Raw genomic sequence first — 26850 nt, 5'->3', positions numbered from 1 at the left:
AAAATTCTTGAAATGTGGACTGTGGAAAAGAGTTACTTAGTTGCAGGTAGGTCTGGCAGTCCAAAAATAATTTGTACGTATAAAGTTTACACAGTTTATTTCACGAAGGCTGTAAATCCTTGATAACTTTGCACTGGAAGATTTTTCCCACACACATACATTTGCTGAATGTTTTTCTCACCAATAGCTGCTGCCTATATGGTATCTAATTGGAAACTATGGAGGAAGCTTGTACAGCTCCGGCGTGTATTGTACCGACAGCTGCTGTTAATATTGCACAGACAGCTACTGCCTGTATTGTACTGACAGCTGCCGCATGTATTGTACCGACAGCTGCTGTCTGTATTGCACTTTCAGCTCCTGTCTGTATTGTCCCGACAGCGACTGCCTGCATTGTATGACAGCTCCTGCCTGTATTGTACTGACAGCTTCTGCTTGCATTGTAATCTTTTGGAATCTATGAAGGAGGCTTGCACATCTGCAGTTTGCATTGTAACAACATCTGCTGCCTGTATTGTAACAGCAGCTCCTGCCTGTACTGTACCGACAGCCGCTGCTTGGATTGTACTGACAGCTCCTGCATGTATTGTACCAACAGCTCCTGCCTGTATTGTACTGACAGCTCCTGCCTGTATTGTACTAACAACTACTGCTTGTATTGTACGGACATCTGCTGCCTGTATTGTCATCTTTTGGAAGCTATGAAGGATGTTTGTACAGCTGCTGCCTGCATTGCACTGAAAGCTGCTGATTGTTTTGTACTTACAGCTCGTGCCTGTATTGCACCGACAGCTCCTGCATGTAATGTACCGACAGCTGCTGCTTGTCTTCTACTGACAGCTCCAGCATGTACTGTACTGACAGCTGCTGTCTGTATTTTACCAATAGCTGCTGCATGTATCGTACTAACAGCTCCTGCATGTATTGTACTAACAGCTCCTGCATCTATTGTACTAACAGCTCCTGCATCTATTATACTAACAGCTCCTGCATGTATTATACTAACAGCTCCTGCATTCATTATACTAACAGCTCCTGCATGTATTGTACTAACAGCTCCTGCATCTATTATACTAACAGATGTTGCATGTATTGTACGACAGCTGCTGTCTGTATTGTACTAAGAGCTCCTGTGTGTATGGTACTAACAGCTCCTGCTTGTATTGTACTGGCAGCTGCTGTCTGTATTGTACTAACAGCTCCTGCATGTATTGTACTAACAGCTCCTGCATGTACTGTACCGACAGCTGCTGCATGTACTGTACCCTTTTGGAAACTATGAAGGAGGCTTGTACAGCTGCTGCCTGTATTGTACTAAGAGCTCCTGTGTGTATGGTACTAACAGCTCCTGCTTGTATTGTACTGGCAGCTGCTGTCTGTATTGTACTAACAGCTCCTGCATGTATTGTACTAACAGCTCCTGCATGTACTGTACCGACAGCTGCTGCCTGTACTGTACCCTTTTGGAAACTATGAAGGAGGCTTGTACAGCTGCTGCCTGCATTGTACCTGCATGGTAACTATGAAGGGATCCTGCACAGCTGCTGTCCTTGCTACACCTGTTGTGTGAGGGAAACTGTTGGACCTGGCTTTTTGACAGGGACATCCCCAAACTTTTTTGCCTCCGTCCTCCTATTTTTTCTGACCTGTTGTTGTTGGCTTTTGACCTCTGGGCACTTTACCACTGCTAACCAGTGCTAAAGTGCATATGCTCTCTGGGTAAATTGTACTACTGATTGGTTTATCCATGATTGACTATTTAATTTACTTGTAAGTCCCTGGTAGAGTGCACTACATGTGCCTAGGGCAGGTAGATTAAATGCTACTAGTGGGCCTGCAGCACTGGTTGTGCCACCCACCTCAGTAGCCCCTTAACCCTGTCTCAGGCCTGCCATTGCAAGGCCTGTGTGTGCAGTTTCACTGCCACTTCGACTTGGCATTTAAAAGTACTTGCCAAGCCTAGAACTCCCCTTTTACTACACATAAGTCATCCCTAATGTGTGCCCTAGGTAACCCCTAGAGCAGGGTGCTGTGTAAGTAAAAGGCAGGACATGTACCTGTGTAGTTATATGTCCTGGTAGTGTGAAACTCCTAAATTCGTTTTTACACTACTCTGAGGCCTGCTCCTTTCATAGGCTAACATTGGGGCTGCCCTCATACACTGTTGAAGTGGCAGCTGCTGATCTGAAAGGAGCAGGAAGGTCATATTTAGTATGGCCAGAATGGTAATACAAAATCCTGCTGACTGGTGAAGTCGGATTTAATATTACTATTCTAGAAATGCCACTTTTAGAAAGTGAGCATTTCTTTGCACTAAAATCTTGTTGTGCCCTTCAATCCATGTCTGGCTAGGTTTAGTTGACAGCTCCTTGTGCATTCACTCAGACACACCCCAAACACAGGGTACTCAGCCTCACTTGCATACATCTGCATTTTGAATGGGTCTTCCTGGGCTGGGAGGGTGGAGGGCCTGCCCTCACACCAAGGACTGCCACACCCCCTACTGGGACTCTGGCAGACAGGATTGAGCTGAAAGGGAACTTGGTGCATTTCTTAGAGACTCTTTGAAGTCACCCCCACTTCAAAGGCACAACTTAGTATAAAACAGGGCCTCTGCCCTACCTCATCAGACACTTGCTGGAGAAGAAACCTGAACCAGAAACTACATCCTGCCAAGAAGAACTGCCTGGCTGCTCAAAGGACTCACCTGTCTGCTTTCTACAAAGGACTGCTGCCTTGCTGTTGCCCTGCTGCCTGGCTGAACTCTTGTCTGGCTGTGAAAGTGCTCTCCAAGGGCTTGGTTAGAGCTTGCCTCCTGTTCCTTGAAGTCTCAGGGCCAAAAAGACTTCTCTCTTTTACTTGGACGCTCCGTGCGCCAAAAATTTCGACGCACAGCTTGTTCGGCGGCGAGAAAAACGCCGCACACCGACGCTGATCAACGCGACGCTCTTGGGACGATCGAAAATCCGACGCACGGCCTCGCAAGGACAACGCCGCCCGACCTCTAGAGGAGAAATCGACGCGACGCCTGCCGTGAGATCGTAATTTCAACGCGCAGCCCCGCAGATCGACATCCGGAGGAGAAATCGACGCGACGCCTGCCGTGAGATCGTAATTTCAACGCGCAGCCCCGCAGATCGACATCCAGAGGAGAAATCGACGCAACGCCTGCCGTGAGATTGTAATTTCGACGCGCAGCCCCGCAGACCGACGCGCAGCCGGAGAACAAGCAGGAAAATCCACGCACAGACCCGGGACATCTGGTAATCCCCGCGATCCACAGAAAGAGACAGTCCGCGCGCCGGAAAACGACGCCGGCCTCCCCGCGTGGAAAATAACGACGCAAGTCCGTGTGTGCTGGGGAGAAATCGACGCACACACCCTTTTTCCGCGCACCTCTTCTCTTGTGGCCCTCTGAGGAGATTTTTCCACGCTAAACCAGGTACTTGTGCTTGAAAGAGACTTTGTTAATATTCTAAAGACTTAAGACACTTTGGTGGTCATTCTGACCCTGGCGGTCTTTGACCGCCAGGGCGGAGGACCGCGGGAGCACCGCCGACAGGCCGGCGGTGCTCCAATGGGGATTCCGACCGCGGCGGTAAAGCCGCGGTCGGACCGGCACCACTGGCGGGCTCCCGCCAGTGTACCGCCGCCCCATTGAATCCTCCACGGCGGCGCAGCTTGCTGCACCGCCGCGGGGATTCCGACCCCCCCTACCGCCATCCAGACCGCCGGGATCCGGATGGCGGTAGGGGGGGTCGCGGGGCCCCTGGGGGCCCCTGCAGTGCCCATGCCACTGGCATGGGCATTGCAGGGGCCCCCGTAAGAGGGCCCCTACATGTATTTCACTGTCTGCTGCGCAGACAGTGAAATACGCGACGGGTGCAACTGCACCCGTCGCACAGCTTCCACTCCGCCGGCTCGATTCCGAGCCGGCTTCATCGTGGAAGCCTCTTTCCCGCTGGGCTGGCGGGCGGTCTGAAGGCGACCGCCCGCCAGCCCAGCGGGAAAGTCAGAATTACCGCCGCGGTCTTTCGACCACGGAACGGTAATCTGACGGCGGGACTTTGGCGGGCGGCCTCCGCCGCCCGCCAAGGTCAGAATGAGGGCCTTTATATCACTTTTCAGTGATATCTTTACAAATTCGTATTGCAACTTTGATCATTTTGACCTGAAGATACCCAGATAAATATTATATATTTTTCTAAATACTGTGTGGTGTATTTTTGGGGTGTTATGCTATGGTGTTGTATGATTTATTGCACAAATGCTTTACACACTGCCTTCTAAGTTAAGCCTGACTGCTCGTGCCAAGCTACCGGAGGGTGAGCACAGGCTGATTTTGGATTGTGTGTGACTTACCCTGACTAGAGTGAGGGTTCTTGCTTGGACAGAGGGCAACCTGATGCCAACCAAAAACCCCATTTCTAACATTGGTGATCAGAGGTGAGGATAGGACTTGTGTTTGTGCAGTGACATACAGTAGCTAAGTATTTCACTACCTACCCACAGTTGAAGGTCAACTTGATTTTTCATCTTTTTTGGCTCTTGGTTCTCTGATGTCCTCCTGGATATACTATTGATATTTTGGACTTTGGATTTTGGTTTTTGCTGATAAGATCTTATCAAAATGGGATTGTGTACCTACTCATTCTTTGTTCGTACGGACCACCTCACTAAGGCTGACCTAAGGAAGCTTTGCAGAAAATGGGGCCTTCCTGTAGCAAGGAGATCTACTAAGGCGGAGATGCTCCATCACTACATAGTCTGGGAGGAGGAAAGATGGGCAGAGAGAGAGGCAGCAAGAAACCAAATGACTAAGTACCCCTCAGATGAGGAGGAGGACTACTCACATGAGGAGGAAGACTGCTCACATGAGGAGGAAGACTACTCAGATGAGGAAAGAGAACCAGTGGGAGATGAATGGCTCCTAGCTCTAGAGCGGTGTCTAGAAGAGCTAGATGAGCAGCTTGAAAGGGCTGAGGCAGCAAGTCTCTTAGCCCTGGAAGAAGAAAAGATTGCAGCTCAAGAGCTGAGCTGTAAAGAGCTGAAACTGGAGGCCGGAAGGGCTGAGTCCAGTTCAGATGGTGGCAGCAAAAATCTTGCATCCAGTACTGCTGAAGAAGGGCACAAGCCCAGAGATGTGGTGTCCAACTTGAAGAAGGGAGTTGACACCCCAGGCGGTTCAAGGGTATGAGGTAGTTCCCGTTATGCACAGGGTCCCTGAGAAGGATTGGGGAACTGGCACAGGGAGTCATATTCCTACTGGGGGAGGGACACTTTACTGACTCTAGCAGAGAGTGACAGAGAAAAGGGTTCCCCCCTGGTGGACGTCCTGGATATAGAGTGTAGAGACATCCCAGAAGAGTTTGGGTTGAGTGTCAGGGACAGACAGATACTGTCTCACCAGTCTCAGGAGGGTGAAGTAGAGTGCTTTTCCAAGGTTGAGTTACTGGGTGGTTGGGTGAAGGGTACTGTGGTTAATACATGTGAAGGGCAGAGTGATGTAATTGCTTGAGAGCATATGTCTGGTCCTTATATTCCAGAGCTACGCCAACACCAGGTGGAGTGTGAGTTCTCTGACCCCAGGGAACTTACAATGGAGGCAGACTTCTGGGTGAGTACCAGAGAGTCTGAAGAGGCATTTGGGGGTGCTTCTGAAGGGAGTGGTCTCGGTGGTTCCCAACCGAGTGTGGTGGGAAAGGATTGTAGTGTCCCAGGTAGGTCCCAGGTCCTAGAGAGTTCCATGAGGGAACACCAGGAGGGACGCCTAGCCTGTACCGTAGGGCCACCTTTTGAGGGAAGCCCGCAGTGTCAGAAGAACTTGGGGGGGTGACTGTAGCCAGCATCCCAACAGTTCTGGTGTCTGGCAGTACCCCTCATAGTGAGGGGGTGCAGAAGTCCAGACATAGGGTTGAGAGGGGGTTGCAGACCCCAGTGGAGGACCTTGAGAGTCAGGGGACAGCTCTGAGAGCAGAGCCCCCCAGGAATGACCCAGGTGAAACCGTTTCTGGTTTGGGGGAAACCCAGACTCTGCCGGATGGGCAGAGGTCGGGAGACCTGCGCCAACCAGACTCTTGTGTGGCCCTTGGGGACGGTGTGTCCCTTGTGGGGGGTGAGAGTGCCCCCCAGGAAGTCCTGGCATGCCAGGCAAAGATTCAACCTCAGGGTGGTGACTCTGGGTTGGATACCCAGGTTCAGAGGTTAAATTCTGACCTGGTGGGAGGTAGATGTGCCTCCCAAGAAGTCCTGCTGTGCCAGGCAATTGTCCAACCTCAGGGTGTTGACTCTGGGTTGGATGACCAGGTTCAGAGGTTAAACTCTGACCTGGTGGGGGGTAGGTGTGCCCCCCAGAAAGTCCTGGCGTGCCAGGCAATTGCCCAATCTCAGGGTGGTGACCCTGGGTTGGGGAACCAGGCTCAGAGGTTAAACTCTGACCTGGTGGGAGGTAGGTGTGCCTCCCTGGAAGTCCTGGCCTGCCAGGCAATGGTTCAACCTCAGGGTGGTGACTCTGGGTTGGCTAACCAGGTTCAGGGAATAAGCTCTGACCTGTTGGGGGGTAGGCGTGCCCCCCAGGAAGTCCTGGTGTACCAGGCAGTGGTCCAACCTCAGAGTGCTGACTCTGGGTTGGATAACCGGGTTCAGAGGTTAAACTCTGACCTGGTGGGGGGTAGGTGTGCCCCCCAGAAAGTCCTGGCGTGCCAGGCAATTGTTCAACCTCAGAGTGCTGACTCTGGGTTGGATAACCGGGTTCAGAGGTTAAACTCTGACCTGGTGGGGGGTAGGTGTGCCCCCCAGAAAGCCCTGGCATGCCAGGCAATTGTTCAACCTCAGGGTGGTGACTCTGGGTTGGATACCCAGGTTCCGAGGTTAAACTCTGACCTGGTGGGAGGTAGGTGTGCCTCCCAAGAAGCCCTGCTGTGCCAGGCAATTGTCCAACCTCAGGGTGTTGACTCTGGGTTGGATGACCAGGTTCAGAGGTTAAACTCTGACCTGGTGGGGGGTAGGTGTGCCCCCCAGAAAGTCCTGGCGTGCCAGGCAATTGCCCAATCTCAGGGTGGTGACCCTGGGTTGGGGAACCAGGCTCAGAGGTTAAACTCTGACCTGGTGGGAGGTAGGTGTGCCTCCCAGAAAGTCCTGGTGCGCCAGGCAATTGTTCAACTTCAGGGTGGTGACTCTGAGTTGAATGGCCCAGTGCAGAGGTTAAACTCTGACCTGGTGGAAGGTCAGTGTGCCCTCCAGGAAGTCCTGGCGTGCCAGGCAATTGTTCAACTTCAGGGTGGTGACTCTGAGTTGAATGGCCAAGTTCAGAGGTTAAACTCTGACCTGGTGGAGGGTCAGTGTGCCCTCCAGGAAGTCCTGGCATGCCAGGCAATTGTTCAACTTCAGGGTGGTGACTCTGAGTTGAATGGTCAGGTGCAGAGGTTAAACTCTGACCTGGTGGGGGGTAGGTGTGCCTCCCAGGAAGTCCTGGTTTGCCAGGCAGTGATCTAGTCTGAGGGTAGAGACCCTGGGCTGGAAGACCAGGTTCAGGGTGTCCCCCCGGACCTGGAGGGAGGGGCTACTGATAACAGTGCCCCTACCATGTTGTCTTCTGAGGAGGCCACTCCTAGTTGGAGGGTGCTGGACCCCGGAAGGGAGGGCAGGGGGAGGGAAGCCTCACCCCGGGCCCTAGTCCAACCTGAAGGTACAGGCCCCAGGTTGGAGGGCCAGTTGCAGGTTAACAGCCCTGCACTGGTGGAGGAATGGTACAGGGTGACTTGTAAGCACCCTGACCATGTTGGACTCTGGGGGTCCCGCTCCAGGAGGGAGGGTACAAAGCCCCAGAGGGGAGGACCAGGTTCAGGCTGTCATCCCTGACCTGGTGGAAGGGAGAGTGGTTAAAGGGTGCCCAGCACCTGGGGCTACCGCCCCCCACTCTCCACAGCCACAGTGGTTGGAGAGCTTTGAGAGGCCTGGGGCCTGGCTCTCATCCCTGGCAGCTGTCAGTAATCACTGTGGCTTGCTGTCCGGGTGGACAGAGTTATCCCTGGGGAGGGGACAAGTGTCACACCCCAGGGGTAGAGTGGGCAACACCACTGTGTTGGTCATGGTGGTACTATCCTGCTCCTGGGATACCTCTGTGAGCAAAGTAAGGTTAGGTGCTGCACAGATGGGATCCGCAGGTAAGGAGAAAGGTTCCCCATGGGTTGGCTTAGTGGGCCCTGAGAGTATGGACAGAGTGATCCAATTGGAGTCAGGAAGGCAAAGAACTGGAGCATGCCCCTGCTGTTGTGGGCCTGGGTCCTTGTTCTGTCGCCTCAAACAGGGAAGTACATCAGGATAGTGATTGTTCTCCCCTGGCTTTAGGCTGGTAGGGGGTCATGTTGGACCTGGCTTTTTGACAGGGACATCCCCAAACTTTTTTGCCTCCGTCCTCCTATTTTTTCGGACCTGTTGTTGTTGGCTTTTGACCTCTGGGCACTTTACCACTGCTAACCAGTGCTAAAGTGCATATGCTCTCTGGGTAAATTGTATTACTGATTGGTTTATCCATGATTGACTATTTAATTTACTTGTAAGTCCCTGGTAGAGTGCACTACATGTGCCTAGGGCAGGTAGATTAAATGCTACTAGTGGGCCTGCAGCACTGGTTGTGCCACCCACCTCAGTAGCCCCTTAACCCTGTCTCAGGCCTGCCATTGCAAGGCCTGTGTGTGCAGTTTCACTGCCACTTCGACTTGGCATTTAAAAGTACTTGCCAAGCCTAGAACTCCCCTTTTACTACACATAAGTCATCCCTAATGTGTGCCCTAGGTAACCCCTAGAGCAGGGTGCTGTGTAGGTATAAGGCAGGACATGTACCTGTGTAGTTATATGTCCTGGTAGTGTGAAACTCCTAAATTCGTTTTTACACTACTGTGAGGCCTGCTCCTTTCATAGGCTAACATTGGGGCTGCCCTCATACACTGTTGAAGTGGCAGCTGCTGATCTGAAAGGAGCAGGAAGGTCATATTTAGTATGGCCAGAATGGTAATACAAAATCCTGCTGACTGGTGAAGTCGGATTTAATATTACTATTCTAGAAATGCCACTTTTAGAAAGTGAGCATTTCTTTGCACTAAAATCTTGTTGTGCCCTTCAATCCATGTCTGGCTAGGTTTAGTTGACAGCTCCTTGTGCATTCACTCAGACACACCCCAAACACAGGGTACTCAGCCTCACTTGCATACATCTGCATTTTGAATGGGTCTTCCTGGGCTGGGAGGGTGGAGGGCCTGCCCTCACACCAAGGACTGCCACACCCCCTACTGGGACTCTGGCAGAGAGGATTGAGCTGAAAGGGAACTTGGTGCATTTCTTAGAGACTCTTTGAAGTCACCCCCACTTCAAAGGCACAACTTAGTATAAAACAGGGCCTCTGCCCTACCTCATCAGACACTTGCTGGAGAAGAAACCTGAACCAGAAACTACATCCTGCCAAGAAGAACTGCCTGGCTGCTCAAAGGACTCACCTGTCTGCTTTCTACAAAGGACTGCTGCCTTGCTGTTGCCCTGCTGCCTGGCTGAACTCTTGTCTGGCTGTGAAAGTGCTCTCCAAGGGCTTGGATAGAGCTTGCCTCCTGTTCCTTGAAGTCTCAGGGCCAAAAAGACTTCTCTCTTTTACTTGGACGCTCCGCGCGCCGAAAATTTCGACACACAGCTTGTTCGGCGGCGAGAAAAACGCCGCACACCGACGCTGATCAACGCGACGCTCTTGGGACGATCGAAAATCCGACGCACGGCCTCGCAAGGACAACGCCGCCCGACCTCTAGAGGAGAAATCGACGCGACGCCTGCCGTGAGATCGTAATTTCAACGCGCAGCCCCGCAGATCGACATCCGGAGGAGAAATCGACGCGACGCCTGCCGTGAGATCGTAATTTCAACGCGCAGCCCCGCAGATCGACATCCAGAGGAGAAATCGACGCGACGCCTGCCGTGAGATTGTAATTTCGACGCGCAGCCCCGCAGACCGACGCGCAGCCGGAGAACAAGCAGGAAAATCCACGCACAGACCCGGGACATCTGGTAATCCCCGCGATCCACAGAAAGAGACAGTCCGCGCGCCGGAAAACGACGCCGGCCTCCCCGCATGGAAAATAACGACGCAAGTCCGTGTGTGCTGGGGAGAAATCGACGCACACACACTTTTTCCGCGCACCTCTTCTCTTGTGGCCCTCTGAGGAGATTTTTCCACGCTAAACCAGGTACTTGTGCTTGAAAGAGACTTTGTTAATATTCTAAAGACTTAAGACACTTTGGGCCTGATTCTAACTTTGGAGGACGGTGTTAAACCGTCCCAAAAGTGGCGGATATACCACCTACCGTATTACGAGTCCATTATATCCTATGGAACTCGTAATACGGTAGGTGGTATATCCGCCACTTTTGGGACGGTTTAACACCGTCCTCCAAAGTTAGAATCAGGCCCTTTATATCACTTTTCAGTGATATCTTTACAAATTCGTATTGCAACTTTGATCATTTTGACCTGAAGATACCCAGATAAATATTATATATTTTTCTAAATACTGTGTGGTGTATTTTTGGGGTGTTATGCTATGGTGTTGTATGATTTATTGCACAAATGCTTTACACATTGCCTTCTAAGTTAAGCCTGATTGCTCGTGCCAAGCTACCGGAGGGTGAGCACAGGCTGATTTTGGATTGTGTGTGACTTACCCTGACTAGAGTGAGGGTTCTTGCTTGGACAGAGGGCAACCTGATGCCAACCAAAAACCCCATTTCTAACAGAAACTTTAACTGTGTATGCTGTTGGTGTACCTTTTTATGTGACAGAAGCTGGAACTAATGACGTCCGTTCTTAGTCCTGCAGCGGATGTCTGAGGAAAGCTTGGCCTGCCGCTGTTTTGAGTGTAGGGGAGGTTCCACTGCCACTGAGCGTGTTATTACTCTGAAGCCGCCTCTGCTGTAACCTTTTTATTATATGTGATTGAGGCCTGCACAGATGCTGCTTGCTTGCTAGTTAACCTACTCAGTAATTGCGAAGGAGCCACGCACAGCTGTTGCCCTTTCTGGGTCTGTTCAGTATGAGGTGTATTTGCACTGTAGTTGTGTGACGAGACCTCACGCTGATGACACTTCTGATTTGCTATTCCTGTGGAACATGGACAGCTGCTGCCTGTAAGGTACTCGTTTTGTACAGAGAGTCAGCTTGCCCTGCCCGGGACACATTCTGTGCTACATTGTTTCAGTCTGCAGGCCTGAACCTCATTACTGTGGCCTGTCCTAGTCCATACCCAGGAGCAGCACTGTACCTCCCGAAGCTCATCTGAAGAGCTCTTTCAGGTTATAAGCGCTTGTGCCCATCTCCAGTATCCCCATCCATGTAGCTTCTATTCCCTCTCACCCTCCTACCCTGTACTCTATGCCACTGCTCTCTATGCCACTGCACTCCACTCTGCACCACTCTACTCTACAACACTGCCCTCTATGCCACACCATTCTACGCCACTGCACTCTACCCCACTGTAATTCTGTGTCACTGTGCTCTACGCCAGTCTACTCTGCATCACTGCACTCTATGGCACTGCACTCTACACCACTCTAATGTACTCTGCACAACTGCACTGTATGCCATTGCACTTGATGCCACTTCAAGCTATGCCACTGTGCTCTACGCCACTTCACTCTACTCTGTTCCACTTTACTTTATGCCGCTGCATTCTACGCCACACTACTCTACTATACACTACTGCACTCTATGACACTGCATCATACTTTTCTCTACACCACTCTACTCAACACCACTGGCACTCTACACCACTGCACTCTATGCCGCTGCACACTATGCCACTGTACTCTGCGTTATTCTCCTTCATACCACTCTATGCCACTGCATTCTATGCCACTCCACTCCACTCTAGGCCACTGCACTCTATCCTACAGTAAGCTATTCTGCACCACTCCACTTCACTTTACGCTACTGCACTGTATGACACTCTACTCCACTCCACTCTATGCCACTGCATCTTATACCACACCATTCTACTCTGGGCCACTCCACTCTATGCTACAGTAAGCTATTCTGCACCACTGCACTCTATGCCACTGCATTTTATATCACACCAATCTACTTTAGGCCACTGCACTCTATGCCACAGTAATTTACTCTGCACCACTGCACTCTAGACCACTTTGCTCTATTGCTCTGCGCTCTACACTACTGTACTCTGGTGCTGCACTCTACACCACTGCATTCTACTCTGCACTCCTCTACTCCACTTCACTCTACACCACTCTACTTATGCCACTGCTCACTACACCACTGTACTCTACTCTGCATCACCTACTCAGTGCCACTGCACTCGACTCCACTGCATTCTACTCTGGACCACTGCACTCTATACCACTGCACTCTATGCCACTGCACTTTATGCCACTCTACTCTTCTGTGCACCACTTTGTTACTGCACTCTATGCCACTCTGCTGTACTCTGAACCGTTCCATTCTGCACCACTGCACTCTACTCTGCACTACTCTATGCCACTGCACTCTCTCCACCACTATACATGCATCACTACACTCTATGCCACTCTACTGTGCACCACCTACTCTATGCCACTGCTCTCTATACTACTGCATTCCTCTCTGGACCACTGAACTCTATAACACTGCCCTTTATGCCACTCTGCTCTACTGTGCACCCCTCTATGCTATTGCATTCTATGCCACTCTACTATACTCTGCACCACTCCACTCTATGCCACTGCAATCTGCACCACTCTACTCTGCACCACTCTACTCTGCACCACTCACTCTACTCTTCACCACTCTATGCCATTGAACTCTACGCCATTGAAATTTACACCACACTACTCCACTTTGCACCATTCTACTCTACACCACTGCCCTCTGCTCTGTACCAGTCTATGCCGCTGCACGCAATGCAACTGCACACTATGCTACTGCTCTACACCATTCTGCTCTGTGCCACTGCACTGTATGTCACTGCACTGTGCTCTACACCACTGTACTGTAGGACACTGCACTCTGTGCCACTCTAATCTACGCCACTCCACTTCACTTTATGCCACTGCACCCGACAAAGTCTACTCCATGCCACTGTACTCTATGCCACTGCACTTTATGCCACTCTACTCTACTCTGTTACTGACCTCTGTCACCCTAATCTACTCTGCACACTTGACTCTATACCACTGCACTCTGTCACTGTGCTGTACGTCACTGCACTCTGCCACGGCACTCAATGACACTGCACGAATCTATGCCACTGCACTCTACTCTGCATCACTCTACACCACTGCACTCTATGCCACTTTACTTTTCACTGCTGCACTCTATTCCACTCTGCTCTGCACCACTCTACTTAATGTCACTGTACTTTACGCCAGTGCACTCTGTGCCACTGTACTCTATACCACTGTACTCACTCTGCAACACTCTACTCCATATTGCTGCACTCTACTCTAGACCACTGCACTCTACTTCACTCTTCTCTACACCACTGCACTCTATTCTGCACCACTCTATGGTCTGCACTATACACCACTCTACTTTGCACCACTGCACTCTATGCCATTGCCCTCTACTCTATGTCATTGCACTCTACACCACTGCACTCTACGCCACTCTAGTCTGCACCACTCTACTCTTCGCTACTACAATCTATGCTACTGCACTCTACTCTACACCACCACAATGTATGCCACTGTACTCTAGTTTGCACCAGTTTACTCTACTGCACTGCACTGTACACAACTGTACTCTATGCCATTGATGTCTACTTTGTGCTACTGCACTCTCTCCCACTGTACTCTACACCACTGCACTGTAGCCTGCACCACTCTACTCTATGCCGCTGCATTCTGCCACTGCACTCTATGCAGTCCACTCTACTCTACCCCACTCGACTCTACTTATGCCACTCCATGCCAAGCTATACCACTCCACTCCGTTCTATAACATGCCACTCCCCACAGTGCCACTCTCCCCAACTCCACACAGTGCCACTCTACATTACGCTACTCTACTCTAACCTACTTCACACTACCTTACTCTACCTCACTTTACTCTACACCGTTCCACACCACTCTTCACCATGTCACTCCACACCATTCTAGTCTACCCCACTGCACTCTGCTCAACTCTATTTTGACAATCCAATATACACCACCGAACTCTACACCAGTCAACTCTCCTCTATGCACCTCTATGCCACTCCACTCTACACCCATCCACTCTACTCTGCTATTCCACTCCACTATAGACCACTCTACACCACTCCACTCTACACTACTCCATTCTACTCTACACCACTCCTGGCCACTCCACACCACTCTATGCCATGCCACTTTAATCCACTCCACTCTAGTCCACTCTTCTTCACTCCACGCTGCTTTACAAAATGCCTAAAAGACATTGACAAAGCCAATAGCTCTCATGTAGGTGAAACGTATTGTCTTTGTCAATGCTTGTTTAAAACACCAGTGTAGTGCAAAGGGCAGAAGAGGGTAAATTCCTGTCTGACTGCTAGTGACTTCTGCCTGTACCTTGTGCCCTGTTATGTATGCTTGCATTTATATTCCACTTACGGTCTAAGGGTTTAATGGCCTTACATGATTAATACTACATTGTTTCCTTATGTGTGTAGTTAATTTGTTTGCTGGTTTTAAGCACTGGCAACAACAGGTGTTACTTTAAACCAATGTAATGGCACTCCATTTAACAGCCGTGGAAGGATAAGAGGCTGAGTTAGCATTACAAAAAATTTAACTATTGGACTGCAGTTAAACCAATGCTAAACTCACTGAACTTTCCTGCCGGGCGAAGCTGCAATGTCTACAGCCATGAACCTAACCTGTGCGCACAGAAGCAACCTTCAGAAGTCACAGTAGTAAAGTGTTCCTAATCTGCTTCTTTTTAAAAAACAATAACTGTACAAAAGTTGTATCTACACTTTGGTGATTTTGGTAAAGGACATGGATGTCTTACTAATATAAATTATCCAATGTGACTGGTGTCACAAAGAAACTAAAAAAACTAAAAAAAACAACCTCCTCAACTCACATAACCCCACTCCATGAACCTCTGGACTTAAGTGAAACTGTAATACTATTAGTGGCCTCTCAGCTGAAAAACTATCACAACCCTACAACAAACGTTGTTCTCTCATAGTAAATGGACTAAACGCCCCCACCCTTCTTCAGTAAACCTAGGGTGAGTCTCAATGAATGCTCCATACTGAGTCCCCAGGAACTTCCAGGAACTTCCATCAAACCTAAGTCTAAATTGTATGTCACAGCTCTATCAACAATAGAGTGGTACAATATGTACAATATTGTACAATACATAGTTGCTGGAGCCATGTAGGCTGCAGCCGCTATCACATTTAGAATGTTAGCTAAAAACAGACATTTACGTTTTCATTAATTTACAGATGTTTACATGTATGTTTCGGTATTTTCGAAAAACAAGTTTTGTTACATTGCATCAAATTCACATTTTATTCAGCATTCCGATGTTCATTTTGGTTGTCTAAAGGCTAGCCATTTGAGCAATGCAATGCAAAGTGTAGTTCATGAACGGTGACATGTGGCCTCTAATACTATCCACATAGCTGGTGGTGAAAACTGCCACACTGCCAGATCTCCACTCATACCGCCATGACGGTCGGAACAGCTGGGCTGAAGATGATCATCTCTGACCCGGAGGTCCACAGAAGACCGCCGGCGGTATTAGGAGCCGCATTTCCACCAGGGTTTCGCAGCAGTAGCACCGCCACGAAAACCATGGTTGGAAAGACTACTGGTGACAGGGAATTTCTTCCCTGCCACCCGTAGACGACTTCCCCCCCAGCAAACCGCCCCCTCCCTCCCCCTGCCATACATCTCGCACCCCGCCCTCCACCTCCCCTCCATACACAGCACCCCTTCCCCTCTCCAGACACAGTGCCTGCCTCCTCCACCCCCCTCCAGACACAGGGCTCCCTCCCCACCTCCAGACACAGCACCCCCTCCCCATACATGCACACACACAGACACCCACACGCATACACTCATTCACCTACACTTACATACACGCATTCACTCACACGCATCCATACTTGCATTTACCTCAGCACTCATTCATGTATTCAACCACGCATACTCACACCCATCCAATCATGCATACTCTCACGCAGACAAACACACATACACATGCTCATGCACACACGCAGACACCACACACTCACACACATACGCACACAACAGCCCCCACCCTGCCGCCCCCTCCACTGTCAGATGATCAACTTACCTGTTCCAGAGAGGAGGTCGTCTGGCAGGGAAGGGGCGCTCCCACTGCCGGCAGCGCCCCGCCAGCAGGACACCGTCAGGCCGTATTATTGCTCATAATACAGCGGGTAGTGTCCTACTGGCAGGGCAGGACCGGTGGTGGAACCGCCCAAGTGCCTCCGCCCTCCAGCACGATTACTGCTGGATATCCGCCCAAAGTGTGGTGGAAATTCAGCAGTACCCATGATATGGTGGGCGGAAGACCGCCAGCATTGGCGGTCTTCTGGAACTCGTAGCTTTGGCGGTCTTCATGGAAGACCGCCAAAGTCATAATGACCCCCATAATCCTTAAATTAACACAAACATACAATACCCCACTTGTGCTGCAGACATTGGGCCTGATTCTAACTTTGGAGGACGGTGTTAAACCGTCCCAAAAGTGGTGGATATACCACCTACCGTATTACGAGTCCATTATATCCTATGGAACTCGTAATACGGTAGGTGGTATATCCGCCACTTTTGGGACGGTTTAACACCGTCCTCCAAAGTTAGAATCAGGCCCATTATCTCTAAAATCACCCAAATTAAGTTAGGATAAGCAACATGTCTGAGACAACCGAAATAAACTTAAATATTGGCTATGTTGCTCAGACAACCACTGTTGGAAAAGACTAGGCTCTCTTCTATGCTGCAGAAGGCCTACCAGCCCGAAGAACCACCATGTGCAATCCAACAGTCTCAGCAATATCATCCCGTCTCGTCACTTCTTTCCTTGCAGAGTTTGTCATCTAATTAATATAGTTTTCATTTAGTTACAGGGTTCTGTGACTCTTCTCAGGCTAGCGATTCCTTCTGCTTGAGGAATTTTTACTCTGCACTCAGTGAAGGCTAGCTTATGTTTACGGCGGGGGTAGGGGTGCACAATAATAATAATAAAAATAAAAACCAAGAAAAAGTCACTTACCTGCAGGTGTCTTCCTCACGGTGTCCTCCTGCTCCTGGAAGCTCCAGTGCACTGGACCAGGAAACACCACTAACCAATCCTGATGCTGCTTTCATGCTGGTAAACAGCATGAAAGCAGCATCAGGATTGGTGGGAGTGGCCTCTCTCAGTGCTCACAAGAGCGCTGGAGGCCTGTGCTTTCTCTAACCCAGCAGGCTTAGGATAACTGGGTTAGAGAAGTTTAAAGTGCGCATGTCAGGCTGGTCGTCGCATGTCAGGCTGGCCATCGCAAGACAGCCAGCCAAAGGGACATGCGCACTTTAAACAAGTGCATAGCTCCCTGCAGCCACTCGGCAGCAATTGCCCTGCCCTGTCTTGACACTCATGTCAGGACAGGGCGTGGCAAAATAAAATGGTAAATAATAAAAGTTTATTACCATTTTATTTTTCTGTTTTGGCGGCATTTTTTTTATCGGGGCGACGCTCCATGGCTCACATGGAGGGGCTGCTCCTATCTGCACTGACAACTAAGGGCCACATGCAGGTACGTTTAGAATTGCGATTTCCTAATTGCGATTCAATGTGAATCGCATCTAGGAAATCGCAATTCCAAATGTATGAAACTCCTTTGAATTTGTTTTACATTCTCAGTGGGTCGCATATAGACCTAGCTCATTAGTATTAATGAGGTAGGTCGCAATTTGCGACACACTGTGAATCGCAAAAATTGCAGGGATGGTGGCCTGCTGGAGTCAGCAGACCACCATGTCTGTGATTGCTTTTCAATAAAGCAATCTTTTTTTTTAAACGAAGCCCGTTTTCTTTAAAGGAAAACGGGCTGCGTTTGAAAAGCAAAAAATGAAACATTTCGTTTTCATTATTTAAAAGTAGCCTGGTCTTAAAAAAGGTTTTCGCTATCATTCTCAAAGGGAAAAGGGTTCCTTAGGGACCCCTTCCTGTTTGCGAACAGGTTAACACCAATTCGAGATTGGTGTTAACTGCAATTGTTTTGCGACCGTGTTCCCGGTCACAAAACAATCATATATGCCATTGCGACTTGCAATTAGGAAGGGATGCCCTTGGAACGTCCCATCCTAATTGTAACTAGGAAACCTATTTTGTGATTCGGTAAATAGATTACTGAATTGCAGAATAGCATTTGTACATACCAAAATGGTCTTATTTGTGAACAAACGGCCTGATTCTGCAAATCAGGCAGTTTGCGCACAGAAAAAAGATTTTTACATCTGGCCCTAAGTACCTTATTGATAAATATATTTCTAGTTATATATGTGACTTACTCCTGGCTTGAATGTAGAGATACCTCTGAATTTCCAGAAGCAACTGTTATTTATCTGTTCATCTATTTATGGGAAATAGCTTGGTGAATTCGACCTAAAGAGGGAAGGTAACTTTTCTGATTGGGGCACACATCCTGCTTGAGAGCAAACAATCTCACATGGGCCTCGACCTGACTTGTGGTCCTGCTGCCTCTCAAATGAGGAGAACTTCATATGTGTTTGAACACTTTTACTTCCCCCATGCACTTTAATAGACTTTCAAAGACATTCAGGATACCAATGTCCCCAATTGACGTCAGAATTAATGGTTAGGGTTCCAGATTTGTTAAAAAAATTGTTTGTATAAACAAAATATATCAATATTTAACATTTTTCCCAAAAGCCAAAAAGAAAGATTGTGGTGCCACAATCAACAGTTCGTTATTATTTAACATAGTATTCCTGCAGAAGTAATCTTTTTAGAAATAACATAAATGATTCGATCCAATCAATTGAGCAAATCTGGTTATCAAACTTACGTGAAACTAGGACTAGATATGTGTGTGTATCACCACAGTGCAGGTGTCTGATCACTAGCAGAAACCTCTGGCTGCCATGTTGTCAGCAACCAGGAATACAGATCAAACTAGATAGCAATCTTAAACATCAGATGGAATTAAGTGAGAAAAAGACTGGATTCCATTACTATATATCTTTATATTTCCATTTAGGAGTAAACAGTTCATGAACAATTTAATCCATTTAATTTATATTTATCAAATACTTGAGCTGTGTGCCAAGTTTCAAAACGGAGCCTTAGGCAATCACATGGCAGTATATTGTCTTAGCAACAGTATATACAGCCTGATAACTTCATTTTGTTTAGACAGCATCTACTTTTTCATTTTGACTCCCTGTCCTCGAAGTGACAGAATTGTACTAAGTTACTTCTCTTGCAGCGCTCTAGGAGTGGTTCATCTTGGTGAAAGAACAGTTTCTCCTTTAGTCCTCAACTGTAGCTCATGTGTTCATGAGGCACTTAGCGGAACAGCTTTCTTCATTAGAATCTCTACTCATTGATGTCACCATTGGTGTACATGAACTCTTTACAACGTGGCACATTTTAGAAGGGGTTTGACTCTCTCAAGATATCTTCTTGAAGGCAAGAGCTTTTCATCCTTACCTGGAAAGCCTGTGGGCATTCACATTGTATAATTGCAAACGTTGTGATGGGGTTGGGTGAAGGGGTTAGGGCATAGGACCAAGCAATGTGGTCAGGCAGATCTGAACACAGTAGTGGTCTCAGAGGTGTGGCATTGACCGGAAGGGTGCATAGTCACGATTTGCTTTTACGTTTGATGATTACTATGGTTCTTCCATGCTTGCAGAATTCCGTGAATGAAAAGTTCAATTGCAGAGCACCATTAAGATTACATCTGTTCAGTATGTGAATTCAAGATGCAGGTAATTGTTGAAACATATCCAAAATGGTAGGATGGCTTTCATTTGTGAATTATCATTAGTCTGTCCAGTGATTGTAACAAGCAGAGACATGCAGGAACACGTCTGAGCCACCTCTTAGTGTGGAAGGATATCATGCAGATCCTTCCTTGTCCTCTACGTGTGCGAAAGCCTAAAAAGATATGGCAGAAGTCCCACCATAAGTTAGCATATCCCATCAAACTCGTAGTGCCCCCCACCCTTTTGTAGAGGTGGGGGAATCTCCAGTTTTAATATAGTAGAGCCTCAGTAGGCTCCATTATTTGAAATCCTTGATCCGATGGCTAATCCTCCCAGGGTATACCAGGTCACCGTGATGGATGTCAGGGCAAGGCACATGCCAGTGTTTTTTCTGTATGAGCACAGTGTGACTCACGGTGGTCCTGGGCAAGAAAACAGGAAAGTACTGCTGGTGTGCAGGGGGAAAAAGTGCACTCTAGGGACATTTGTTTTTTCCCGTATCATTGCCAAGCCCTCTGGTGAGAAGGCAGGCTGCTCAGCGCTTCTAAATGAGTCCTGAGAATCTTGGTGGAGTGAGTTACACCTTCTTTTGATCTTCCTATCTATTTGAAGTAATAGTATTAATTGACCTTCTCTTCTGAGAAGATCCAGGGCCTTGGGGAAGAGAATATTGCCCTGCAGGTGCTCAAATGAAGGTTTATAGAGTTGGGTTGAGACCACTTTGGCGGTAGGAGGCTGCTGAAACTGTGCAAAGTAGTTTGATTCAAATGAGGTTACCACACACAGATTCACTGAAGAGATTTTATTATAAAAAAGTAAGAATTTACTCTTCCTTTTTCTTGATGTGCATTGCTTTGTTTAAATAAATTGAAATATCCTGAGGGAGAATGACTGGGCACAGAGAGTGACAATAGCTTTTCACATGCATGTCTGTCTAGGCTGATCGGCACCTGTTTCTCTCTCTCCACAGGTTACACTGTCACATCAGCAGTGACCAGGAAACATGCCAGGGTGTACGTGGCCGGAGCACCCAGGTTTAACCACACTGGCAAAGTCATAATTTTTACAATGCACAACAATGAGAATCTCACCATTCATCAGTCCCTGAAAGCAGAGCAGGTAATATGGGTACAGAGCCACGTGTATAACATGAGTAAGGTGACATCTTTGTAACATTGGCACGGGGCAGAACTTTGTGTCTATTATACATGAGGGCCAGGCTTGAAACCCTTGTCCATATGGGAAGGGGCTCTGTGTATCCATGTAATTCACAAATAAGGGTTCAGTGGCATCCATACAGCACACATATAAATTGGCATGATATCTTCATGGCAAACAGACAAGTGGCATGGGGCTAGTCCTAAAACTAAAGGGCCAGGGTGTTTTTCCATGCGGTGAGAGACGCAGAGCCATCCTTGTTACATACAGGAGACATCCTGGTGATGGCCTGTGCCAAACACAAGAGTAGCCCTTAGGCATACCAGTAACAAAAAGGGCAAAGGAAAAAGAGATCAATGTATAATACACTAAAGTGGCATCGAGACAGTCTTTTACAACCCTGACAGTGGGCATGATGTCGTGCCTCTTACATGTGAAAGGTGGCACACTTACATCAAAGTTACATAAAAAGGCAACACATTGCAGTTCTTGAAACACACAGGAAAAGTGCAAGAATGTGCCATTTGAGAAATACAGGAGGCCGTGTCTTCCCTATGGTGCACAGAGGGAGTACACAATGCCATCACTAAATCTCACTGTATGGGGAAAAGTGGCATCGAGCGACACACAAGAAAGGGTAATGGTAGCATCCTTGTCACAAAAAAGAAACTGACATAGTTGTAAAACATTTAAAAGGGGAACGGTACAACTCTGCACAGTGGCAGTCCTGCAACACACAGGCAAAGGGTGTAACATCAACCCTGCTGCACAGAGAGGAGAGCAGGATGCTTCCTCTGTAAAAAAAAAGAGAGAAATTAGCATGATACCACCCATAAAACATACAGAAAAGAGCATTCTGCCATTACTATTATGCACACAGGGCAGCAAGGAACATCTGTGCCATCCCTGCACCATCTGCAGGGAGCAAATATCTCTGCAACACATAAACACAAGAACCAGTCCATCTATGTAACATATAACAGGCACACAGAGACATCCGTGTTATTTGTGGTGAAAGGACCTTTGTAATGGCTGTAGTCCGCTGAGAGGGGCGCACTGGCTTTTGACCCATTCATCTACTAATATTCCTTCTGTGGAACTATTTGATACATTCACCACTTTCTCTGGGAGATTGTTCACTAGACCAAATACCTATCCTTATGGATTATCCCTACATTAATTGCCTCTCTTAGAACGCAGTTTCACACAACTGCCACCTCTGCTAGGGCTTCTCCATGTTGTTGCCTCTGGTTCTTGAAAGCTGTCGCATGCACGAGTCTCCTGTTTCACCCACCACCTCTGCTGGGGGGCTACTCCATGTACTCGCCCCTTTCTCTTGAAGGCTGTTCCATACATCGATCTCCTCCTCTAGAAGACCACACCGTGCACACCTACTTTCTGTATTTCTGTAGGAGACTTTACACACATTTATTTCCTCTTTCAGTACACTTTTTTCTGCATCCACACTTTCTACTGGAGGCTCGCAGCACATCCCCAATCTACTCTGGGTGTGGCGGAATTCATTTGTCAACTCGGCTGTTAATTTTCTATGAGTCCACCACTTCTTCTGAGGGCTGTCCCACCCATCTACCCAGTTTCTTTGGCTCTGCCTTCCACCCACCAGTATTTAAAAGAAAGAAAACTTCACGGGATCTCTTTTAATCAGTAAACATATTTTCAGTGCAGTCAAAGTACTGCAGTTAGTGCAGTGCAGTTAGGTATGCTACACTTGATCCAGTGACCTTGATCAGGAATTGATCACAATTGATCAGTGAGATCAGGAATGCACACTCACGGGAGTCAATGACTGCCTAATCTTTTTATCCTTAGCTCCAAAGTCTTCATGCTCCACTGACTGGTCTTTTTTCTGTTTTTCCTAGATTGGATCCTATTACGGAAGTGAAATTGACTCTGTTGACGTGAATGGCGATGGGGTGACAGACATCCTTTTGGTGGGAGCTCCCATGTACTTCAGCGAGGGCAGAGAGAGAGGCAAGGTGTATGTGTACATCCTAAGAGAGGTAATCCTAATGCCTCTCGTCTATCTGCTGTGGGGTTTTGACATTATGAGGAGGTTGAGCAAGTTGTTTGTGTGTATTAATGGAAATACATGTTCAAGCTTATCGGATATTTTGAATGCTCCATGGGATGAATGTTGTATGTACATCAGTTATGTGCATTAAGGGCCTGATTAAGACCTTGCTGGAGGGGATTACTCCGTCCCAAATGTGATGGATATCGCATCTGCCTGTTTACAAGTTCCATAGGAAATAATGGAACCTGTAATACGGCAGGCGGGATATCTGTCACGTTTGGGACGGAGTATCCCCTCCGCCAAACTCATAATGAGGCCCTAAGTGTGTTTTTCAGCTATTCCTCTATGTTGACGTGAAAACCTCACTCGGAAACAAGGAGCCCACAATCCCATTTGTTGTTAGCACAAGATCGTTGAAACCTAACGTTGTTTTGTTGGTGGATAGCTAAAATAACTTTTGGGGGACCTTGATTGTGATGCTGGTGCAATGTGCCACACATAAAACCACTTTGCTGATGACTTGAAGGGACAGGTGAGTTGTACGAATGCCTGGAAATTGGAAAACAGGATAATGAGGGAGCATTGGTAGCATAGTCTAATCGGGCTGTACTGTTTCTACTGAGCCACAGATAGTTCCTTGTGCAATTGTTGACAGCATGAAGGGACTTTCGAGCCAATGCAGTCTGATCAGTTTTTGTGTGGTCTTTCATAGCCTATTGCTTTGATTTCCTGTCACACATATTATCTTGATTTGGTGTCATCTCTGTTGTCTTCTTAAATGGATGTGATATGTCTATTGTATTTTAATGAGACATAGGTTATCATCTTGGTGTTGTGCCAGATGTAATATTACCTTTTTTGGAGCATGGTGTATTCTTGGCTTAAAAGATGGTCATATAGGTTATATTTTTTTTAACTGGTGAGATGCAAGTTATCCTTTTGTTTTTATGTTATGAACGTTATTTCTTCAGTTTGGTTTCATACAGTGTATTTTACGACCCTGGCTTGGTTTGATGTAGATTGTCAGCCTGATTGATGTCATTTGTTCTTTCAGCTTCATATAAAGTTATGATGTTTTGGTGTAGCTTTTATCTTCTTTTGGAGCTCGTCTGTTTTTGTTGGACATTATGCATTATTTGAAGAGCTTGTCTGCAATGTCGAAGTAGGCTGTTTCTCTGTACCGCTACATGAGCAGAAGCCTGTCTGTCCCTAGGTATAAAAACATTGTGTAATTTTTGGAAAGAAGATTCCTGAGGCCAAGTAAGTTTTTTTGTGCTTATGTAGTCGTCATGGTTCAGATGATTGCTTTTTAGGTTGAGCGCACAAGTGCTCTGACCTGTTGTAATCTCTCTGTAGGCTTTTAACTGTGCCCATCACACGCCCATCACTGTCGCTTGCCTTTCAAAAACCCTTTGTTATCATTGGTTAATGCTTTACGTTTGTCCCTCCTTGAAGTGGTTTTGTTACCGCCTTGGCTATCGACCCTGTTACATGGATAATGCATGATTGCCAATACGTTTGACTGCAAGTGAACTTATTTTTCCTTTTGTGTCTCTCCACGTTCATGCTCATGTCAGCCGTGGTGCTTTGAATCGACTCGCTTAAGTCAACTGTTTTACTTTTCATTTTCAATTTATGTGTTAAAAAAAGTCCATTTAGGAATTTACAACGCTAATAGCGCTAACTCAAGTAAACGCGAGACACATTCCATTGCAAATGCTTGTTAACTCTGCAGTCTTAGTTAGGTTTACTCTCAATGTATAATTTTGTTGATATAGGAGTGCCACGTATCATTGACCCACATGAAGTGTAGTGCTCTAATTAAAATGATTGCTGACAAGAACCTGTTCAGAGTAGGGCAGAATATTATTGGTGAATTTTTAGCCTGTTTTGTTTTATGTTGAGTGAGCACATTTGTATATATATTTGGCCTCTTGCTTTTCTGTAGCATTTGCAATGCTTTGAAAATATAAGTATACATTTGAGATTTGCTTGCTAGGTTTGATCTAGGCATTTGATTTAATGCTGACTTAATAGATGTTTTTTCTAGCTTATGGTCTAAATGGTATTGGGCCTGATTTAGATCTTAGCAGAGGGGTTACTCCGTTACAATGGTGACAGATATCCCGCTGCCGAAATCTAAATCCCATTGAAAATAATGTGATTTAGATTTAGGCAGGTGGGATATCTGTCACCATTGTGAAGGAGTAACCCTTCCTCCAAGATCTAAATAGGGCCCATAGTCTTGGTGAACTGCAGGAGTATGGTGGGGCCTGACTTGTCATCAATTAATTAGAGCATGTGAGTTCCTTTCAGTGTTATGGTATGTATCAAGGATGTTAATTGGGGTCTGACGTTGATCAGAACACATTTGCATTGTGGCATAGTTTTGCATTTGGTGGTTTGAAGACTGGATTATACTGTAGATTGTGTGATGCACTGGTGTGGTAATGTCTGACCTGGAGGCTTTTAGCACTGTGGTCCTCATTATGAGGAGTGGCATTCCAACCAGCTATACTACCCTGGGCCATTACAGTTCACACTATGTCCCTGGACCCAATAATTCCAAGTACAGAGACTCCAGATCCACCTTCAAAGGGTGCAAATGAGCTGTTGCTGAAACTGCTGGAGTGACAGGGCAGGAGCTGCAGGAAGGAGCACAGTTTGGCCCCCACCCAACCACTGCAGCACCACCAAGGAGCAGACAATGCTTCTTCTGTCCTAATCCTACCCTGCCGTATAAGAAAAGGGGGACAAGGGGCGTATAAAGGTCCAGCATACATGCTCCAAATAACTCTAAAGTAACCAAAGGGGGTATGCAGTTCCTTGACTGAAAAATAGAGAAAAGCAGAGTTCAAGTCAGTATGGTAAGTGAGAAATTAGATACTTGGTATCCGATTGCTCAGGCGCAAGAGGCCTCACACACCCAGATGGATGTCATACTTCATCATAGGGCATGCTCCTTGTTGGGCTGGCACTGCAATGCCCGATGGGCACCTTCAAGGAAACTCTTTGCCGAAGATCTTTTTTGTATGCTGTATGTCAAGTGTGAGTATAGGTGTATGGGCTCTTAAGTGTAGATTGGTGTAAATGGATTTGAAATAAAATTGGCTAAGAGGTATCCTGGCAATTTTAATATGTGGGTCCTCTTATCTAAATTAATAACTAATAGTGGTTGCTGAGAGACAGTGATCTGTATCAGCTTAGAAAGCTTGTGCATAGGTGGGTCAACATATTTCTTACCACTAATTGTCATTATCTATCAATGGCAATTTATCAGGACCAGACTTCTTAATCTACACAGTGGTTGGGAAAGTGTTGGGGATATTGGTGAGCAGTACCCGACCACTACCAACAATTGAAAAGAAGTGTATTGGATAATATCTTCAGGTACTGGTATTGAGACTAACCTTCAATAGAAGGCAAGAGAGTATTACACATGAATATGATCATAAGATAAGGGCACCAAAATTCTTCATGGAAAATACTTAAAATACAATCAAATTAAACATAGTGACAGAAAAGAGCACTGTAGAGGGTGGTCAGCCCTCAGAGATGGCTCAGTTCTAGTCCTCATCAGGTGCTTTCTTGTTATTACGACATACCGTGGTATTTGCTGATCCACCATGGCATGCTGTTGATGTGCTGAGCATGCCAAAACCCTTAGCCACATGAAAATTGTTGATTTGATC

General features: G+C 47.4%; 1 protein-coding gene across 4 annotated transcripts in view; it reads left to right on the top strand.

Moving 5' to 3' along the window:
* Positions 1-26850, top strand: part of ITGA11 (integrin subunit alpha 11) — a 574736-nt gene that overhangs the window by 298597 nt on the left and 249289 nt on the right. For all 4 annotated transcript variants that reach the window (XM_069222912.1, XM_069222911.1, XM_069222913.1 and 1 more), the window contains 2 exons: positions 20936-21084; positions 23004-23144. In XM_069222912.1, the coding sequence (XP_069079013.1) occupies positions 20936-21084; positions 23004-23144 (290 nt within the window). The remainder of the gene's footprint in view (positions 1-20935; positions 21085-23003; positions 23145-26850) is intronic.

The sequence above is a fragment of the Pleurodeles waltl genome, chromosome 3_1 (assembly GCF_031143425.1).
Source record: "Pleurodeles waltl isolate 20211129_DDA chromosome 3_1, aPleWal1.hap1.20221129, whole genome shotgun sequence".
In the NCBI taxonomy this organism is placed as follows: Eukaryota; Metazoa; Chordata; class Amphibia; order Caudata; family Salamandridae; genus Pleurodeles; species Pleurodeles waltl.
The sequence above is the reverse complement of the archived record's forward strand: the minus strand, read 5'-3'. Positions and strand labels throughout refer to the sequence as shown.